At 45.5% G+C, this 13,793-nt stretch overlaps 1 protein-coding gene across 3 annotated transcripts in view; it reads left to right on the forward strand.

Annotated features, from left to right (window-relative positions):
• Positions 1–240: 240 nt before the first annotated feature.
• Positions 241–13,793, forward strand: part of Npy (neuropeptide Y) — a 62,584-nt gene continuing 49,031 nt past the window's right edge. Inside the window, exons 1-4 of one of the 3 annotated variants that reach the window (XM_051151610.1) lie at positions 241–402; positions 1,169–1,356; positions 5,685–5,765; positions 7,520–7,730. In XM_051151610.1, coding sequence (XP_051007567.1) covers positions 1,169–1,356; positions 5,685–5,765; positions 7,520–7,544 — 294 coding nt within the window. In that variant the 5' untranslated portion in view covers positions 241–402 and the 3' untranslated portion in view covers positions 7,545–7,730. Of the gene's footprint in view, positions 403–1,168; positions 1,357–5,684; positions 5,766–7,519; positions 7,731–13,793 lie in introns of those variants that run through there. The other 2 variants (XM_051151613.1, XM_051151612.1) reach the window with 2 other exon arrangements.

The raw sequence follows: 13,793 nt of genomic DNA on the forward strand, positions 1-13,793 counted from the left end.
AATTCCCGCGACAGGCTACCGAGGCGGTCCCGCTGCACCTCTCTCCTGCGGTACTCGACGGGGAAAAGTAGAGCGGGCTCCGAGGGATTCCCGCTCTTGGCTGTTGTTCCCTTTTCCCGCAGAGCAGCCGCAGAGAATTGGGGTGTGGGTGGCTCCAGACGCGCCACTCGAGAGGCTATGTCTCCAGCCTCCTCCCCCGCCGCTGGGGGCGGGAAGTGGCGGTGGGAGTCACCCGGGCGTGACTCGCCCCCACCCTCCCCAGGCCCCTCCTGCAGCGACAAGGGCGCTCCATAAAAGCCCGGTGGCGACTGCCTCTCCGCATCCCACCGGTGGCTTTCATCCCTCAGAGAGGCGCCCACAGCAGAGCACCCGCCGCACAGCGACGCCAGCCCGCACGCCACGGTGAGTTCTATGACCAACTGGGACAAGGGCGCGGGTTCCCAGGAGCCCATGAACTTGCTCCTCAGTCGGTCCCCTGGGCCTGCGCTGCCAGCTCCACGTTCAGCTCTTTTTGGCGGCTAAATTCCGCTTGCTGGACTCTAGTCCCACTATCCACCCGCCCTTCCCCTGGGGCTTTCCTGGCTAGGCGCCCCTCTTCTGTATCGATTATTTTTGAGGGTATGAAGAAGAACATGGGGGGGGTCCCTATCCCAGGACAGCAGTGGGTTTTGGTTGGCTTGGTGGGTTGGTTGGATGCAACCAGGAACCCCAAATGCTATCCCTGGCGTGGGGAGGCCTGTTAACCTCCAGGATCCGGACTGAGCCTTTGCAGGCTCTATTGCCACACCCTGGGTATCCGTAACAAGGCCTGTAGCCACACAGATCAAAAGTGACCCAGAAGAAAAGTTTTCTCCTCCAAGGGTGATTTAGGAAGGGAAGGAGAAAAGTGGTCATTCTTTAAGCTAGAGACCAGAACCTCCAATTGTGTTCTAAAAAGAGGGCCTCCATCAAGCGACTTGGAGGGAAGTTTTATGGATATGGGGGCGGGGCAGAGGGGACTGATCAGGGAAGGTGGTCGCTAAGACTCTAGAAGTGGTGCCCGCCCTATCCGGGCTTCCCCCCTCCCCGGGGGGTCTGGGATAGGAACAGATGAGGATTAAGAGTAGTAGCGGGAATTGGGGGGAATATCTTCGGCACCCCCAAGTCTGAGAGCCTTCTGTACCCACAGATGCTAGGTAGCAAGCGAATGGGGCTGTGTGGACTGACCCTCGCTCTGTCCCTGCTCGCGTGCTTCGGCATGCTGGCTGAGGGGTACCCTTCCAAGCCGGACAATCCAGGCGAGGACGCGCCAGCGGAGGACATGGCCAGATACTACTCGGCTCTGCGACACTACATCAACCTCATCACCAGGCAGAGGTGGGTGCATCGGTCAGCTGGTACCTGGAGCCCCAGGCCTGAAAAAAAAATGTGGTTTTAGGAACCTTGGACAGCGGCGATTTCGCTTTCTCCGTGCTCTGTGTTCTGTCCTAGCATAGGGCGGGATTTGGGCACAAATTCAGCTCCAGATAAATGGGTGAGCAGGGTACCACACTACACAAACTGGATACATCATCTTTGTCGCCACTACAGTTACTCTTCAATCCCTGAGCCTCTGGGGTGTGTGAGTCTGCTCCCACCCACCTCTCCAGAGTTTTTTGCTTTACATCAGTGGGAGCCTACCCAGCACCCCCTTGGGAGAGAGCCTGTGACAGGAGCAGGGGTGCAGCAGTGTGATGTGGAGGGAGGGGGAAACTTGATCTGGAATAAACAGCCACCACCAAAGAAAACCAGGGACACTGCCTGGCTGATTAAAAAGGTGCAGATCTTCCTGCCTGCCCAGGGCAAACTGAGAGGCAGCATTGAGGGAGAAAACAAACAAACAAACAGAACCATGGGTTTCTTTCTTCTCAACTATTTTAGCGCCACAATTGAAAAACCCCAGATGGTCTTAAAAAGCCGACTTTCCCCCCATTTTATATCAACTGAGTTCTGAAAAGAAAGTGCTCAGATTTTTGTCTTATTTAGAAGAAACAGAACAAAGCAAAAGCCTTCATATTAGTGACTCTGATGAGTCCATCTCAGGGCTATCTGGGACCTGAGACAGTGGTCTTTATTTTTAATGTTGAGAAAGTAAAAAAACAAAACAAAACAACAACAACAACAAAAAAAAAACAGGTGTCTCGCTTTTGCTCTCAGCATTAAAAATCAAGGAAAAAACATCAAATCCAAGCTATTTTACAAACGATATGGGACTTAGTCTGCAAAGTCAGTGCATCTTAGTTCTAAATCATTTAGCAACACATTTTAATTATTGAGAACCTTGAACAACTGTAGAGGAAGCTCTTTGGGACCACTAATGTGTCTTGCTTAGCATATTTCAATTATGTGCAGTAAATTACCAGAGGGGACGTTAAACTGCTCATGACTCAGAGAATGGCTACGTGGGACACCAAAAGGGGGCGTGCTTCTAAACTGTTGTCTGCTCTTAACTTCATCAGAAAGGCATGTGGCCTTCAGAAAGCCTTCTGGGGAAAACAGTCCCACCATATACGCAATAACCACTCATAATCTTTTGAAATCTGACCATTGACAAGTAAAAAACAATTTCATGTTTGAGCCTAATAATCTGGCTTCCCAGATAGTCAGTGACTTCAATATTTTTTACTCCATGGGGTTCAAAGAAAAGAAGTACACAGTTAAAATGATGCCGTGGAGCATGCATACATTTACTTAAATGTAACATATAGAACTCACATTCACTGCTATGTAGCTTGGCCACACTGCATGGCATGATCCCATTTCATGTTTGCCCAGTCATCTCATTCAGTCTTTTCCTCAAAACTATGAAGTGATGTTAACTGTCTCACTTTGCAGGCCATAAAACTAGGGGCATTTTCAGAAAGCCTTCTTATGGGTTATGGAATTGGAATCCTCTCCTGAGTTTCCATGGATAGGGTCACATCATCAACAGTCAACGTAATTTGGACCACCTTTGAGGGAGAACATAGGGAAGGGGGCTTACATGTCACAGGCATGAGCTGGTCTCTATGGTAGTTAGTTCTCTATGTCACCTTGGTAAAAAGCTCTCCTCAGAAACCTCTGGAAGCCCCATTTTGTACTCCTTCACTTGCCTCCAAAGAGTCCCATGCGGAGGTCCACGCCTTTGAAAATTAACATGTCATTTGTGACTGTTTCATCTGTAATTATTCTCTTTCTTCCTGCTGCCAGTCCTGTTGGTAGCTGGTTTCCCATTGCTGTACATGCTGCTGATCCATTGTTCTAGAGCCTGAATTTATACTTGCTCTGTTGTACAGATCTATCACCTCTTGCTTGTATGGTTCCTTAGAACAGTAATTCTCAGGTGGAGGTGATTTTATGCTCCCTAGGACTTTGGACATGGCTTGGGGAGACTTGTTTTGTTGGCACAATCAGAAGTGAGTGCTACTAGTATCCAGGGTGGAGCTGGCAGGGATTGCTGTTAAATATCCCAGGATGCCCAACCCAGCCTTCCATGCCCCACCCCGCTTAAGAATCATCTTCCCCAAGTGTTCGTGCTGCAGAGGTTAAGACGTACAGCCCAAAGATTAGTGTTTCTCCTTCCTGGCTCTGTGTCGTGACCGCATGGAGAACTTTAAAATTGAATGACTTGGCCTCCACCCTCAGCAATTAAATGGGGGCCCTCTGAGATGGAATCTGGGCTTTCTAGTGACGTTAAAAGGCACCCCAGGTGAGTTTAATGTGAAGCCAGGTTTAAGAAACCTTTGTCTTGGGGACTCAACTTTTGAAGCTCTTCTATTACAGAGAAGGATAATCCAGAGTTAGTTAGAGAAAAGGCCTTGTGCCCGGCCACCATGCCAGCAGGCCTGTGATGCCCGGCCGGCCACCATGCCTGTGATGCCCGGCCGGCCACCATACCAACAGGCCTGTGAGCCTATAGAGTTTTGACTGGCAAATGGAGAAAACCAGTTGCTAGTCCTTTGGCTCACTGGACTGTGATAAAGGCAAATGAATTTTCAGGATGATTGCCTAAAGTATGAAGATTAGCAAAACCAACTGAAGGGAAGTGCAAGCCACCACTAGTCTAATCTTAAAGAAAACCATAAGAAGTGATGGGAGAGAGAGTTGGAGGGTGAAGAAGAGAGCACTGGGGGTGAGGAAGTGGGAGTTGGTTTGCTTTTACTTCCCTTGAGTCTCAGCAAAGGAGCCACGAGAAGTCTCATCAACGCATTTAGATCTAGTCGTGCTGGGTTAGCACATCTGTCAGCTTTTTCCAGCTGTTCTACCTATTTGTTCATCCATGCAGGCCAGGCCAAGGTTTGTTTTGTTTTGTTTTGTTTTGTTTTGTTTTGTTTTGTTTTGTTTTTGAAATGGAGTGGCTGCTGGTGCCCCGTGCCTTTTCATAGAAATGGAAAAGTGATATAATTTGGTACCAACCTGTCAAGCCCATTTAGCAGTGTTCTGAAGCGGGTGGTCTATTTTATCCTTACAGATGAATTTAACCTCAAGTTCATATACTGTCCTCAGCATGTCCTACTATAGGCAGAGGATGAGGACCCACAGAAATGTTTCTGTGGGCCAGAAGGACTTCTTCATGCCTCAGAGAAAGCACTGGTACCACCGACAGATAGTAGGAAAATGCAAGACTCTGTGTGTTGGGAGCTGTGAAGAGGGAGCAGTGGCGATGGAGATGTGGTGGTAAAGCTATGGTGACGGCGCCGCGAGGGTGGAGATGTAGTGGTGGGTGCAGTGTAGGCAGCAGCCGCTTGTATCTGCTTGTGTTGCGGTGTCTCTCTCGGAGCACGCCTCAGTGTTCATTCCTCACAGACACTGATGTAGCCATGGCTCATGCCTTGATATTAGTTTTACAAATTCACGCAGAAACTCGAAGACAAAGGTGGGCCTCAAACATCATTATTCTGGGTGGTTTTTCTTTTTCTAGGACAGTTCCTAGACTGTCACCTTATCTCCTCGTTAAGATGTAAACTATTGTGGATCATCAATCAAATGGTTACAGAAACATTTTAAAATCGCGTTTCACTGTCACAAAGTTGGGGGAAAAAATTATCTACCTTACTTACAAGGCACATTATCTACACTGAGCAGGTTGTATTTATATATTTAGAAATACACAACAACAACAACAACAATTATTAGAGAATGGGAATCTATGAATTTGAAGTAGGGCTGGGGAAGGAGTACATGTGAGCGTTTGTAGGGAGACAAGGAAAGGATGAATGATGTGGTTACAGTAATAATCTCAAAAATAAAACATGAAGTAATTAAGGAAAAGTGAATCCTTGTAACTTTTAAATTGTATTTGTTTGTTGTTTGGTGTGTGTGTGTGTGTGTGTGTGTGTGATGTACGCATGCAGACACCTGCATGTAGAAGTGAGAGGATAGTTTCCCAGAGTTGGTTCTCCACTTCCTCTTTGGTTCCTGGGGATTGAACTCAGGTCATCAGACCTGCATGGCAAGCACTCTGAACCTCTGGGTCATCTCACCAGTTTGTACGTATATGCATATGCATATGTATGTACACACACACACGGTTATGATAAAACTGCTGTTGACATATGCTTCACACACTTATTAGCAGATGGACAATTGGAAATAATGTTTGAATTTAGGGACACTCTCTTTCTCTCTTCTATAGCTACCCCAAGCTTACTTTATAAAACCTCAATTTTACTTTCTTCTTGTTTCAGATATGGCAAGAGATCTAGCCCCGAGACCCTGATCTCAGACCTCTTAATGAGAGAAAGCACAGACAACGTCCCCAGAACAAGGTATGGCAAGGCTTGGGATGGAGATGTTGATACACAGCTTAAGATGCCAGGGGAGAGGAGCTAGGGGAAGCAGGTGAACATTAGGACGGAAGCATCCAGAAAAGAGAGATGGGATTGAGAACCATTGGGGAATGACCTTGCTTCCCACACACTCACCGGCACATCTCAACTTTCAGGGTATATTGCTTTCTAATGTGTAATATTTGGTGTTCCTTTCTACGTGTGAGTGGCCTTTAGCTCAGAATTTATACTCTATAGAAAGCCTCACCTTGTTAGAAGTAAGGGGGCAGAGAGAAAGCCTCCATCTCGGAATTGAGATGGCCAATCATCCATTTGGGCTGGACAATCTAGTTTTCGTGCCATGCCCAAAAGTCCTAGAGCCCACGTCTTTCGGGTGTTTGACTCTACCTTTCCTGGCTTTATTCAAAACTGGAGATAAGTCAGATGCCTTTGGCTACTTTCTGATGGATTTTTGTTCAATCTACTGATTTACTTTAGTCAATGGATTACTGTTGGGTCACGCACTATCCTTAGGAGCATATCTGTAGCCTGGAACTTTTCTTGGCGTACAGATCGGTCTTGGGACAGGTGTCTGCTCAAACCTAAGGGCTCCTCATTGGGCTAAGCAAGTGCCTCCTAGACAAGGAAAGGGCACCGCTGATAGAGGCAGAATCTGCGTCACTTTTTAAAACCCTAGCCTGCTCTGCTGAGCTTGCCTTGATCTCAACACATCAGTCCCATGGCATCTCCACTCCCTAGCTAGGCCCCTGAGACCCAGTACTCTACATCGTTAAAAAACCATCTTCCCCAGAAGAGGTCACTAGCACACTTGCTCAGTGAGTATGGCTGGAGCATCACTCTTCATGGGGGTTCCCCTGGAGAACGCATGGGTGGCAGCAGGACCACCCACCCTCCTCAGTGCTCTTTCCGTTCTCCCATGAAATGATCAACCAGATAGTTTTACAGAGGCAAACAATCGTTTGAACTTGAACAAAGTCCAGAGCTTCTATCCCTGGAGGCTTCAACCTAGACTTAACCAGGGAATGGTGGGAAATTCATAGGCGCTGCTTTTGACACTGAGCAATAAGCATCTTTTTGTGTCTCACGGATATGCATGGAATATTTGCCACAGTAAAAGTTTAGGGTAGCCTATGTATACTTAGGATTTGGAAATAATGATCCAGACCTACTTAGAACTCCGCTGCCTGCTTTGTTTTGTAGCCTGAAATAACACAGTTATCGCAGGAAATAAAGTTAATTGCACCCTGACTGACAGACTCAATCATGTGCGATTAGAAGGAGACAAAAGTTGATAGCTTTGGAGTTGCATGTGAATGCTGCTTTATTAAAAGGGGCTCTTTATAGTCTAATAAATAGCATCTCACGACATAAAAGGCTTGCTGGAAAACAATGGAAGCATATTCAGAGTTGAAGAACACTAACTTGCTTGTTACAGTTTCATGTGACTCTTGTAGTTTTGATCTTCAGAAGTGCTTTGGAGTCCCTCCGCTCCTTTGATACGCACAGGGCCTTCTAAGTACTCCCTTAGAGACCCCAGTTCCCATGGTCAAAGGCTGATGAACTGGGTCTGCATCACGCCACTGGTCCCTGTGGCCTCTTAACTTAGAGTGCCAACAGGAGGCCTCACAGATGCCTCTGATCATGCTGCTGCTCAGGCCTGAGTGTCTCACCCTTCTAAGGCCCCAGGGAACTGGGCAGCCACTCTTCCATGATTTTCTTCTTGCGTCTTACAGGCTGGAAGACCCTTCCATGTGGTAACGGGAAGTGAAACTTACTCACCTGACTTTTCCTACTTTCCGCCCACATCTCATCTCGTCCTGTGAAACCAGTCTGCCTGTCCCACCGATGCATGCAGCGGCGGCACTGGATTCTTCACCATTTCCTTTGTTGTCATTGTATATATGTGTGTTTAAATAAAGTATCATGCATTCAAAAAATGTGTTCTCCTCAGTGAATAATCTATTACCGCAATAGAACAGATTAGGCAATTCATTAAGTTATAATCAGTCTCAAGTAAGAAGCTCAGAGTTTGGTTCACCAATGTTGAAGCGACGGCCATGAAAAGTAAGTATCTATGCTGCCCTTGGAAGGATTTATGCCTGAGAACTGTGTGCAAATGTCTCACATTCCTGCACTTACTACGGCAGCCATGAGTGGCTGACTGACACCTGATATGACTCACGTAAATCAGTAGTAGATGTTTATATTTCATGCAATTTAAACTCACTCTAATAGGCTTGTGCTGCCGGTGTTGACCATATCTCACCAAACAAGCTAAAGTCTATGCATGAATTGAGGTGACACTTTGAATATGAGTCAGAACCATATTTTAAAGGTCACCTGGGCAGGATGATCACCTCACACAACATGGCCATGTTAATCAGCTAAAACTCCATTCAACTTCTCCATTGAGCACTGATTCGCATGGGCTTAGTTTAAAATTAATGTGACTCAAATCTTTATTCCCGCCCCCTCCCTCACACACATACACTTTGGTTTTGGGAGACTGGGGTTTCTTTGTGTAGCTCTGGCTGTCCTATTTGATCTGTAAACCAGGCTGTCCTCAAACCCAGGAGATCCAGCCTTCCTCTGCCAACCAAGTGCTAGGATTAAAGGAGTGTACCACCCACTGCCTCTAGCCATTCAATTCTTCAATGCGATCTAAACCAAAGAAAATGGGCCTCATCGCACAGTGGTGTTTTGTTCTACCGTGTATATCATATGTGAATCTTTAAATTGCTTGCAAATAGCCAATAAAGATGTTTAATGACAAAGACAAAATTTTAAAAACACACACACAAACAACAACAACACAAAAAACACAGGTGTTTATGTGATTTTTGTAATTTTGCTAATATCTTAGGAAGTATTTCTAAAGACTAAATTAGCCACAGTATCCCCAGGCTCACGGGATGTTTTATAGAATCACTGCCTCATTGGTCCTTCACTGACGGCGAAATCTGACACATGACTGTCTGCTATGACTTTGGGAATATTCTAGTATTTTCTGTACATACATAATTTTCACATTTCCCCAACCAGTGAAGCCACTGATGTTATTTACAAGCTCCCTTGATGAAAATTGTTCCATAGTTTCCAAAATATCCCCACTGGCTTTCTTTGTTCCTTTAAATGATGATATACAAAGAAGGTGTTTTTTTAATCTTGAAAGGTTGACTTAGTCACGATTTACCACCATATAGCATGAGTGTTCAGCACTGATTACATTGGGAAGCTTTGTTTACTGGAGTTGGTATTACGTAAAGAAAGTTGACTCAGAGGCATCTGGCCACACAGATGTGCTGGACGTGTCACTATACAAAGACTCTTGGTTATAGAAGGTAAATGAACTAGGGAGTAATGGGCACGAGCCATTGAAAGACAATCCAGGGGCTTCATTTTAAAGGAACATGCCAACTTCTTGTCTCACCTAAGCATCAAATGGCCCACGCTTCTCTCTTAGCCAGCCCTTGGTCTCTCAGCTCCTTCACCACACCTTATTAGAAACAGACTGAACCTTCCTATCCTCTAGCCTCTGTGGTCCAGGTCCAGTGGCTTGTCAAACTCTCTGACTTCCAGAGTCCTGAGACTTCTGAGTCCTAACTCAGGATATGGCGATAGTAATTCCCTGCATGTGTTAGAAGTAACAGACGTGGGGTGGGTAGGGGTGGCATTTTGATGAGTTGGGTTGTCAAGCCCTAATAAACCAGGATTGATTTTTATGATACAGAGTGACAATGAACTTTAACAATTGAAAAACTACATTTCAGCTGGGTGCAGTGTCCCACGCCTGTGATCTCAGCATTCAGGGAGGCAGGGGCAGGAGGATTTCTGTGAGTTCGAATCGAGCCTGGTCTACAAAGCAAATCCAGGACAGCCAAGGCTACACAGAGAAACCTTGTCTCAAAAAGCAAAGCAAAACAAAACAAGAGGAAGGAAGGAAGAAAGGAAGGAAGGAAGGAAAAAAGGAAGAGAAAAAGAAAAGCTACCTGTCAAAAGATCCCTGTAGAACACGTGTCAAACATTTCCAGATTGCTGATCATCTTCAGAGCAGGTGTAAAGGTGTTGGACCGTCTACCTGACACTACAAAAATAAATCAGGGGCAAAGAAAGCTCCTCCCTCCTAGTAGTAACTAGGTACCAGTGTTTAGTGGATTGGAGAAAGGCACTCCCCTCAGGTTGGGGAGAGTACGGGAGGTAAAACAGACTTCTTAGGGCAGCTGAGGTGGGAGCTGAAGTTTGAGAGATGGCAGCAAATGCCACACAAAAGGAAAAGGCGATCTTACTCTCTTCTCTGATAGCTGTGATAAAACACACCTTCAGAGACGACTTACAAGAAAGGGGATTTATTTTAACTTAAAATAAGCGGTGCATCACAGTGGGGGAAGTCAAGGCCAAAGCTGGTCACGTGGTATCCACAGTCAGGAAGTGGAGAGGAGCATGTGTGCTTCCTTTTCTCTCTTTGTATATAGCCCAGGTTCCCATCCAGAGAACGGCAGCGTCCACAGTGGGCACAAATCAGAACAGTCTTCCACGGGCATCGTCAGAGGCTTCTCGGCTAGTCTTCCAGTGATTCTAGAACCTTCTCCAAGTTGACACCTCTAACCATGACAGAGAGCTAACAGATAAAAAGACAGAACTATGTGTTGGAACCACTCCTGATTTCTGAGGGGTAAATCCCACTTGAGATGAAACCGAGTCCTACAGCACCCCCTAAATTTTTTTCTCCAGGCATTGCCTCACCCTTCCCACCCACTTTTCCTCCAGACTTTCCAGGATACTCTGCCAATATCTTTCTTCAATCCGCTCAGAGTAAATGGAAGGCTGGTCCCACTGCCTGACTCAGGACAGAAGGGACTCGGTTCTCTTGCAGTGTTTCAGAGGCCTTATTATCGGCCAGCTTCTTTCTCTTTCCTTAGATCAGGACAAAGGAACATATAAAAAGAAAAGAAAAAGAAAGAAAGAAAGAAAACAGTCCCAGCTTGGGGCCAGTGTTTCTTCAGTGAAATAAGCATGTCGGTATACTTGCTTCAAGCTGCAGCCATGCATAGTGTCTATATGGACCACGGATGCCAGAGAAGTGACTATAATGTAATTATCCCTCCTTTTGGTCTAATGCACAAACATGAAGCATGCTCCTATTTACACAATAGAGAGGGCTCCTTGCTCCTCCAGGGAGACCTCTGAGGTCATCTACAATGACATCACAACTAAAACAAAACAAAATAAAACAAACAAAAAAAACCCACCCTTTCTATTATCACAAAAGAAGATGGCGCCATGAGTGAGGCACTTCTGGGGAACGTCCCTTCATCGTGGCTCTGGGCAAGAGGATTATGATATTGTCACAACTAAAAGTCTACCTTTTCTCCTGCTCATCAGAACAATTAGCACAGTGAGACATCGCACAGAAACCTTTTCCTTTACAAATTAAAGTGGAATAACTTATAATTAATCCTATGTGTCACCCAGGCATTTTTTTTATTGCGCTGAGTAATAGCTATTAAATTAAGCTTGTTCTCATCATGCAAAACTGAAATGTTGTACATCTTGGGAACAGGGTTCCTTGTGTGCAGATACTCATCCTGTTCTCTGGCACAGGAGATGCTCAGTGAGGGCTGGTTTAGCTTGGAGTCAACCATGGAGACTGGGAATGATCACAGCGAGGCCAGAACACAAGCCAGGCTGGGCTGAACAGCCCACAAAGGCTCTCTGTGCAAGGATAGCGCCACTCAAATGATTTTTCAATTAAAGGTTGCTTGGGATAATTGGATTTTTATTTATTCTAATACACACATCCTTTCTATTACTGCCAAGTCTTCCCAAACCAGAACTACCTACTAAATGAGCTGCTCCATGTAATTTAATGCAAGAGTGAACAATGCCAGCAGAACACAGACCATGTATTCATCTCATCAACAGAGTGAAGTATCGACAAGGTTAAAAGGCAACTCTCTGATTCCTCCATTTCTTGAGTCCCAAGGATGCTATCAATTTTGGAAACAGCCACTAAGTATTCTCTGTGGCCATTACTCTCACAGGTTTCAGGAGTGATGCAAACATAAGAGAGATGGTCCCCTGCACTTAAATACCAATAAGTTTATGAACGAGATAGACACATGCTTAAGTGACACATGCAAGACAGAGCAGAGCAGATGTTTAAATAGAAGCAAAAAGCAAGAGGCTATGGGTGTGAGGAGCAGGGAGTGTCATGCAAATTGGATTTGGTGGCTGGAAGCTGTTCCTGTTAATCTTTAATTTGAGGGATGTGAAGATCATTATGAATTGTAAGAGTAATCACACACAAGTTTGTAGAAACAAACTTTGCAGGTGCCTCAGTGAGCCATAGGCAGAGCTCTGACCTCACAACTTGGGTAGATGAAGTTGGTCATCCATCACCGGATGAGCTCCTATTGTCTGAGCAGATGAGGGATGAGGGGAAAAGTACCAAGGAAAGGAGAGAGTGCTATCTGATCCTCTCCTGCTGCTAGCAATCCCACCCACCCCCTTAAAAGGGGAGTCTTGCTTTGGACAACAAAATGAGAAGAGTAAGTGCTTAAAGCTAAAGTTGTGTGTGTGTGTGTGTGTGAGAGAGAGAGAGAGAGAGAGAGAGAGAGAGAGAGAGAGAGAGAGAGAGAGAGAGGTGGAAATAAGAGGACAACCTGGAGTAGTCAGTTCTCTTCTGCCATGTGAGTTCCAGGATTGAGCCTAAGTCAGTGGGCGTGGCAGCAAGTGCCTTTGGCCTTTACTTCCCGATTTTGTATCCCGATTTTGGGAGGTTTGCTATTGTGGTAAGTTATTCCTTCCAGTGCATAGGTGATAAAGTGTGACAGAGGAGACATTTCTCTTCTCTTTCCCACACAGACTTCAGAAGCTGCTTCCCAGGTGGCATTCCTGGTGACCATCAAACCCCAAGTCTGCCTCTCACCACTGCAGCAAGAAACTGGTACTCAGCAGAGCAGGGTACTCACAAATGGCTCCAGCAGTTGTGGTTGGTGCTGCGAGATGAGGTCTATGGTATTGGGGGGTGTGTGTGTGTGTGTGTGTGTGTGTGTGTGTGTGTGTGTGTGTGTGTTGGAGATGGGGTGACCAACCATTCTGTTTTTCCTCAGACCATCTGAAGTTTAGCACCAAAGTCCTGCATCCTGGGACACTGGCAAACTCCAAGCAAACAGGGACAGTTGGTCCTTCCCAGTGGGAATAAGAACAGCACCTAATGATCTATAAACAAGGAAGAAATGCTCAGAATATCAAAACTCTCACAAGCAAGCCCCTGACCCAGCAGTAAGCATCTACACCTGAAAATAAATATTCAATCACATGCGACTTCCCTAATTGACCTTGAGGCACACTCTTCCCTTTTAGATAATTGTACGTTGTAATTTCAAGATGTTCCCAGTGGAGAAATATCAGCTGTAAAGACATTAAGAAAGTTTTGAATTTCTAGGCTAGACACTTCCATATTCTAACATTATAAATACATTGGTTCTATGAAACTATAAATATTTAATTTCATGGCTAATTAACTCTTTATAAGAAAAAAGGATTTCAACTTGAAAGTCTAAATAGCTATTTGCTTTCTGAAGTTGTAAGTTTTATGAATTTCTTTTTTGTGATATAAAGAAGATCACATCTGTTGAAGAGCTAACAGAGATGGTCCCTTATTCCCTTTTAACCTTCACTCAAGCCACATAGGTCAAGTATTTCTGGATGTGTTTTTTAGATGAGGAAAACTGAGGCATCAAGAGACAAGGCAATACTACTGGCCAATGTTCTAGCTTCCTTCTATTGCTGTGAGGAAAAACACTTTGACCAAAACACAACGTTTGGGAGGAATGGGATTACTTCAGTGTAGAGTTGAAGTCTATCATTTAGGGAAATCAGGGAAGGCACTTAGGAGGAATGCGGCTTACTGGCTCTCTCAGGATCGTGCTTACTCAGTGTTCTTATGCAGATCAGGAGGACCACCTGCTCAGGGAATGGTGCTGCCCACAGTGGGCTGGCTCT

The sequence above is a fragment of the Acomys russatus genome, chromosome 10 (assembly GCF_903995435.1).
Source record: "Acomys russatus chromosome 10, mAcoRus1.1, whole genome shotgun sequence".
Classification (NCBI taxonomy): Eukaryota; Metazoa; Chordata; class Mammalia; order Rodentia; family Muridae; genus Acomys; species Acomys russatus.